Source organism: Meleagris gallopavo, chromosome 3 (genome assembly GCF_000146605.3).
Source record: "Meleagris gallopavo isolate NT-WF06-2002-E0010 breed Aviagen turkey brand Nicholas breeding stock chromosome 3, Turkey_5.1, whole genome shotgun sequence".
Lineage (NCBI taxonomy): Eukaryota > Metazoa > Chordata > Aves > Galliformes > Phasianidae > Meleagris > Meleagris gallopavo.
In genome coordinates this window covers 84,873,346-84,881,285 of record NC_015013.2, presented here as the reverse complement: position 1 = coordinate 84,881,285, position 7,940 = coordinate 84,873,346, and the positions used below count along the sequence as shown (strand labels likewise).

The window sequence follows — 7,940 nt, the reverse complement described above, 5'->3', positions numbered from 1 at the left end:
TGCGCTGCCTGCTAACGTCTGCCCTCTGCTTCTTTTTTTTTCCTCTCGAACCGCTCGGCTTTCTCCGCTCTGGGCTCTCCCCCGGGCCAGGATCATGCCGGACCAGATCACCGTCTCGGAGTTCATCGCCGAGACTACGGAGGATTACAACTCGCCCACCACCTCCAGCTTCACCACTCGGCTGCAGAACTGCAGGAACACGGTCACGCTGCTGGAAGAGGTACGGTCGGCCCTGTTCGTTCCCTTTTCTTTACGTTAGCTTTGAGAAGGAGCATCGGGGAGCCCGGAGCTGGAGGCATTAGCATGCGTGTAATTTGTGGTGTTTTAATTGTGGGACTTGAAGCACGTTGGAGAAAGCTCTCCTGCTCTGAAGGTTGGTGCCTGGAGCTGGGACCGACATCGCGCTTCTGAGTGATTTTGGTTGTTGTCGCGGTAGGAAAAACTGGATGTTGGGGTTTGAGAGGGAGGATGGAGGCTGTGTTGTGTCTGGGAGCGGTAGCAGAGGTTTTCCCACTCGTTAGATCAGGGCAGTGCTGAGTTCTGGCTGCGGGAAGCTGCTGGGGAACTTCGCTTTTGAACTGAGGTGAGGACTGAGGGATGGATTTTCACTGAGGAAAATTACATCAAAACTGAATAGCTGTTGGAAGGAGAGCGAAGTAATGCATAGTATTGCAAAATAATGCACTGGAAGTAGTCACATTGTCTCAACCTTGAAGCCTCAGTGCTGTGTTTTTCTTAGTGCTTGTTGTTACCGTCATTTAAATGCTCATCCTGTTTCGCATCAAGAAACAAAAGTGTGAGAATGGATCAAGTTACAAAGCTGGTTTCTATAGGGTACCACTCATTGCATCCTACCCGAGGTTTCAGTGTGATTTCTTATGGGCGAGATCAGCAGTTATAAGGAAATGCCATCCTGAAGGCTTTTAAAAAAGAAAGTATGGCTCATTTTTTACCCTGCACTTGGTTGAAGGTGCATCATGACATTTACAGGCAGATTTTGTTGATGATTCGCAGATGACAATTTGTGGTGGACTTGGATTATGCTCTTAGTTTCATGAATCTCTGTCAGTACTTGAGGAACCAGTGCTTACGTCAGAGATGGATTTCAGAGATTCTTCTTAGTTTTGCTGAACTGTTGGTATGAGCAAAGCATTTGGTATGCAAGCCTTCTAATGGATTGGAATAAGGCAAATCTGATTTCATAGAACTAACATGACTTAGCATTGACTTAGTACAGAAGATGTCCATGTTAAAAATATTTGCAGCGCTGCTAAGATAGTGGAATGGTTGTGAGATTACATTTAAAATTATGTACTTTAATTATGTAACTTTGAATAACTTCTGCAGCACTTCATAATGCAAGCTGCTTTTTCTGTTTGTTTGTTTTTTTCCCTTGTAATTAAGCCATAGTTGCTTGTAGGTTCATAAGGAATCAACCTGTTTTGGTTAGTGTTTGGCAGTATTGCTGCCCCCTGGTCTTAGCTGTGTGCAGTAGGTGCAGCCACTGCGTGTATATTAGGAGAAATGACAGCATTCGTAGAGTTAAATAACAATATGTGTTGTCCCATCACTGGTGATTTCCAGGGTAAGGATGCAGCTTTTGTGACTTGGGATGTACGCTCAGAGTGCACAAATGTGGTAATGCCCTTCCAAATAAAATCAAATTAGGGTGGTCTAATTCTAGAAGATAAACGTACAGTTTTCTGCACCATTTTTGTAGATTGTGCATGTTTTAAAAATTTAATATCCATTTTGACAGTAATAAATTCATGTAATAGAGAATAATATGCTCTTAAGCATAAGTGCTTATGTTGTTATTTCTTGAATTTCTTTTCTGTAACTGTTCTGCATACTCCACTTAGCATGGTTGCCACTTACCTTGATTCTGGGCTTTTTTTTATCTCAGTATAGGAGAGCTTTGCTTAATAGGAAATGATACAGATACACTGCAGAAGGTCTGCAGCTCTCCCAGTTTCATCTTTATTAATTTGCATGAAGAAATGCAAATAGTCAGGAACGTGGCAAGCGATGTGCTCCCTCAGTCTTTGCATCCTTATTGTAGCTGTAGCTTTCATGCACAGCTCTCCTGCTCCAATGTTAAAGCTCTCTTGGTTTCTGTACATCTGCTTATCCAAGGCTGTGATTCATATGAATCAGTGGATGGAAATTGAATGGTTGAAGTGCCTGTTACGTGGTTCTTATTGCAGCTGCTATTATCCCTGCACCGTGGATGACTGAAGAGCTCTTGAAGCAGCTTCTGTGCTTCAATTCTGACCCCTTTGTATTAATGCAAACGGGATGATCCCGTCCTTGCAAATTTTTGATTTTTATGCTAATGTTGCATGTGGGTTGGAGCTCTCAGTGGGCTCTGCAGACAGTATCGAACTGTGCTGTTTGGGCTCTGCAGGCTGAACTATCTTAGCTGGTTATTTTACAGTGAACTTAGCTCAAAACAAGCTGCGCCTACCTCAGTGACTGTGAGGTGGTTCGTGGATAAACTAAGTATTTTCTGTATTATGAAGTAAATCTGTTTTCTGAACAGAAGTAGTAGGGAAATGAAAATTATCAAAAGTTAGATCTGTTTCATTGCTTGTTGTTGATGGAAGGCCCAACAAAATGCAAAGGAACAGCTCAATCAATCAGAAGCTTGGGAAAGATTGGGTGAAAGGACTTGTGTGACTTATTTTAAATAGTAAAACTAAACTTTATTCAAGTCTGTAATGTTATCAAACAAGAGGAGAAGTATATCCTAGTAGGTAGCAGTAAATGATTAGAAAGGTTTGTTCATACTACTTAAATCTGTGGAAGCTTGCAGGATAAAAACCTCGTGCTTTGAGAAGACAGAACTCATGCTTTTTTGTTATCTAGTCATACCAAAATAACAAAAAGACCTATAGCTAGGCTTAGGAGCCTACAACTTGAGTGGTTACCAAAGAACTGCCAGAAGTATTTTAATCATAACTTCTTTTTTTTTTTTTTTTTGAGTGTTATCTAATGGCTATCAGTAAGCACAGATTCTTAAGTTCATGTTTTCTAAAGCCAAAATAATAAGTTTTTTCAAACTCCAAGGGGAGGGAACAAAACCATATATTGTGTTCGAGTTCAGGAGAATTTGTAATCTGTATTCCTTTCTATGTTGCTTTCTGTGGTATTACAGTCATGCAGAGAAGACATTTTTTAACTTCCCATTTCTGTGTAAAAGTGGGAGAAGTTTTGCTAATACCATTCACATGAAGAGGTGATTAATACATATGGAGATGGGTCATTGATGACTTACAGTTTCTACAATTTGTTTTTGAAGTGGTGTAGACATATTACTGATACAGTATCTTAGGAAGAGAGCTGAGGATGCCTTCTAAAAAACTCGCTTTTGTAGTTACAGTATCTCCCTGATCTGTTACTTAAATAGATTTTGGGAGAGTTGATTTTAATCCCGGAATTGATGCTACTGTGGGAACTAGTTTTAATTCTTAGATAATGGTGATTTCTGTTCAGAGAGTTCAGCTGTGCACGTGGAGTCTTCGCAAGATGCTCTTGATTACCACTCTGTTGTGTCCTTTCAGCTGGAGATGGGACACCTTTGCTCTGAAGGGACAGATAACTCAGTTATTGTGACCAGGCAGTTCTAAGGCAGATGCTTGGTAGATTGTTTTGAAATAGAGGTTAAAACTTAAATTCCCTTTTAGGCATCCAGGCTCGATAAGAAGAGGCAGTACCTGTATCACTTGGAAGCTGATGATCAAGAAATAGCCACATAGTTGTTTCTGATGCCCATTTTACTGTTAAGCTTCTGTACTACTTCAGCATTTTCAATTATTAATGTTATTTTACTCCCCATTGAGGAGTTGCAAACTCAAAACATGCTTTCTGACAATTAGATCTTGTCAAATACTTTTTAAAGAAATGTTTTCTGATGAGTGGTTGTACAAGGTATGGCTGCAGATATGTTAAAAAAAAAAATCCTGCAATGGCTGTTGTTCATTTTGTTATTCACTGTGCTGATCTGTCAGAATTGAAAGGTCAGTTAGTGGTAGGCTGGTCCTGTAACAGATACACATGTGTTGAATCAATGAGATAACTGTATTGGCTGAGCAGGAGCCAAATGCTCAATTCTGTTGTTCGCAATGCAAGTTTGGTAGAATCTAACATAACTTGAAGGGAGAAGATTTTTTCAAGTGCTCTTCTTGATCATGTCATGGATGGTTCTGTGAGGTTAGAGTTGGGGAAGTGTTCTTGTTTGTGTTTAGGGTTGTTGGGTTGTTTTTTTTTTTGTTTGATTGTTTTCAGAGTAGCAACCATTTTTCATAGTTTCTAATGAGTACCTTTCCCTTAGTTTCTGTACTGAGATTTGCTTGTTCTACTACATAGAAGGACTTTAAGGACAAGGGTAAGGTAACAAGGTTTTTGCCTGCTTGTGACTTTGTTGGAACTTGTGTAGGACTAGTTAGTACTAACACTGCCATACAGTCAGTTCATCTACAGTGATTTCATGCGTGTTTCTGTCATAAGATCCTTTTCAAGTGAAAAGGTATTCTATCTAGGGAGGCAGAAGAAACCATGCAAGAGAACAGGAGCACTTTGTTTCTAAATCAACTTTCTGTTTTAGTTGGCAATATGCTTGAGATTTTGTTCACTGGCCTGCGCTGTGAAAACTCATGCGATCTGTTTTGTGTGTTTGGAGTGAAATATTTTTTTCCTGTGATTTGTCTCTTCATTTCCATTGAAGTATCATCTGCGTGTAATTGTAACAGATAAATCATAGCATCCTAGTCATTCTTCTGATTGTTATAAAACTAAAAAAAGGAGAGGGAATGTGGGAGACTCCAGCAGCACTAGACCCAAAGCCAGCTTTTCCTAACCCCCTAGCTTGTTACATATAGCAGTTAGGAAGTTTTGCACTGCAGAGAGCTTCATACTTGAGGACTGGTCCTTATGTAACTGATCACATGCAACCTTCAGTTTGCTAAGAAGTATGCTTTTGGTAGCAGAGCATCCTGAGAGAAACACACAAGAGAAGCTTCTTTGCCAAAAAATGAAGCTTAGGATAATTACTGCTGTTCTTACATTGAATGACAGATTGCACCAAAGAAGAAAAAATAGGAACAGAAGCCACAGTGATGGGTTATGGGGTTTGACTCCTGATCAGGCTACTGAAAATGTGAAGGAAATGAATTAACAGCAGTATCATATATTTATAATAGCATGTTTCACAAAAAATGTTGTTGTAAATACTCTTGTATTTACACAATCATAGAGTATCCCAAGTTGGAAGGGACTCACAAGGATCATTGACTCCAACTTTCCACATGGCTTCACTTGGGACCACCCAAACCTCATGTCTGAGAGCATTGTCCAAGTACTCCTTGAACTCCAGCAGCTTGGGGCTGTGATCACTGCCCTGGGAAGCCCATTCCATGTACCTCTAGTGAAGAACCTGTCCCTGACACAGCTCCATGCCGTTCCCTTGGGCCCTGTCGCTGTCACACAGAGCAGAGCTCAGCACTGCCCCTCCACTCCCTGTGAGGAGCTGCAGCCGCCATCAGGCCTCCCCTTAGCTCCTCTGCTCTGGGCTGAGCACACCCAGGGACCTCAGCTGATCCTCATATGTCTTGTCCACCAGACCCTTCCCCATCTTTGTAGCCCTTCTTTGGATGGTCTCTAATTCTAGCATTCCAACGCACATGCAGCCCTTGGCAGCTCTGGTCCCATGGAGATCTTTGACATCACTCTGTCTTAACATTGTACAGTTCTTTTTCATGTGGCATGAAATTAGTTTTGCCCTTCATTCAGCAGTAGTTGAAATGACTGTAGTAAGCAAGCAATCTCCTTTTGCAGATTTGTGACTGATGTGAGTTAAAAACAGGAAAATACTCTTGATATCTTTCTAAATCTTGGTCATGGCATGTTATTTAGCTTTGCCTCCTGACAATTTGTATTCATTTTAGGTATGCTTCTATAAATATTTATATCTTCGTGTAGCTCGCAGGTTTTAAAGAAGGTTTTTGTGTTTTTGTTGAACCCTCAACAGGAATCTTCATGTTTGCTCATCAGTTAGGAAACTGTGGAAGTGCTCTGTGGTGCCCCATTTGCTGTTTGGATAAATCCCAATAGAGTGTGTAGCACATAATCATGGGAACTTGGGCTCTACAGAACCCCTCATCATCAAGGAAAAGACTCTTAACATTATATGACTTAAAATTAGTTCTAGTATATAAGCAGAAGTTGGTGGAAATGTTCTGTTACTGGTGTGTAAGAAAGAAAACTCCTCAGGTAACCACAGAGATTTTATTTCCTGCAGGAATACAGCTGAAGGTACTGCTTGAGAATGAAGCAAGCAGTTTATACTCTATTTCTAAAGAGACAGTATTGATCTTCATTGTATATATTGGTTTTTGAATACCTGCGGGCTATTGCTGAGGTTTTGTATAAGCAATATGACAGCATTTTTGAAAAGGGGAATAGGTTTAAATGTGTTGAGTGAGAAACTTCTCCTTTAAGGCTTCTAAGGGAAAAACTGTGTTGGGACCACATGGCCCTCCACAGTTACTCTTTCAGCCTCAGTGAAAGGACAGTCCTGATGCTGTGTTGTTCCTATGGTTAAGCCAGATGTTGTATGCTTTTTTTTTTTTGCTGTTTGTTTTCAGTCATCACTTCTACCTTGACCTTACTTATTTTTACCCTCCTTTTTGCATTTGCTGTTGAGAGAAATACAACAGTCTTTTTGGTGCAGAAATTATTAGTGACTCAGTAGGATAATGGAGTCTTTAGCTTATTAACCTAGAAACATTTCCATAATATAAGCACAGGATATCTTTTTGTTTTCTTCGTTGTATAGGAACTAAAAACCCAGTTATTATTGTCTTCTGTATTTATTTTTTTTTTATTCATGTGTCTGATGATCAGTTGGAGAGGCTGGGGATGTTCAAAACTCACCTGATGGTGAAAGCTGTTGTCCTTACAATGGGGCTGCATCACTGAGTCTTTTTAAAGATACACAGGCAGAGTAAATCAGTTATTTAGTTTCATTAATGCATTTTTGTGTTTGTCAGCTAAAAGTTTGTACTGGGCTTGTTCTATGCAGGGTGCAGGGGAGGGAAACACATCTAAGCCCAACGAAACTAATGGAAGCGAAGTTGATAACTTCCTCCTTCAGTGAGAAAGTTATTCTCCTTTTCAAGTAGAGGAAATGAGATATCATGGGATCGTATTTCTACAAAGATGTTTTTCAAAAACTTCATGAAACGTGCGGGTTTGTATGTTGTATTGTAGGAATAATTTGGTTAATAAGTTTTTGACTCAGGCGAAAACTTTTTTTTTTTTCCCCTGAATAATCAACCTGCATCTCTAGGAAGTCAACTGCTTTATCCTTCAGTGATCGTTACAGCTTAATTTTCTCTGCTGGTTTAACTTGGCTTGCACAAGGAGAATGATGTGAACTTTGGATTCTAGAGTATCCATATTGAAATTAGTGCTCTGTTTTATTGTGTTGTAGTTTGTTTTTCAGGTAAGATGTCTTTTTGATTTTTGGGGTTCACAAAGTATCAATTTGGAGCTCAGGAGAGGAAAATACTTGAAGTCTTCCTGTTAGGAAACTTAGTATTTTCCTTAGCATTTCAGAGAAGTTTCATATAGGTGGGAGAGTGAGAGAGAATAAAATGTAGCCAGTTGTTTGCCAGGATAGTGAGCTTGTTAGGAAACCACTAGGATTTAACCTGTTTTGGATTTGATTCTTAAGACTCCATCTCCTTAAAGAAGACTGAAACTCTTTAATAGATTACATGTGACTCATTTAACTCTTCTAAGACACTAACTCATTTAACTAAGACACTTCGCCTTTTAGTTAATTAAGGCTATTTTTGGCTAAGCAATATTTAGGTTCTCCCATACCTCTTGGAAAAATGATACTTTTGCTATACTTAATTTGGATAGCATGGCTTTTT

At 39.8% G+C, this 7,940-nt stretch overlaps 1 protein-coding gene across 3 annotated transcripts in view; it reads left to right on the top strand.

Moving 5' to 3' along the window:
* The window catches only part of ASAP1 (ArfGAP with SH3 domain, ankyrin repeat and PH domain 1), a 166,043-nt gene that overhangs the window by 58,269 nt on the left and 99,834 nt on the right, over window positions 1-7,940 (top strand). For all 3 annotated transcript variants that reach the window (XM_010709318.3, XM_010709319.3, XM_010709317.3), the window contains exon 3: window positions 91-220. In XM_010709318.3, the coding sequence (XP_010707620.1) occupies window positions 91-220 (130 nt within the window). The remainder of the gene's footprint in view (window positions 1-90; window positions 221-7,940) is intronic.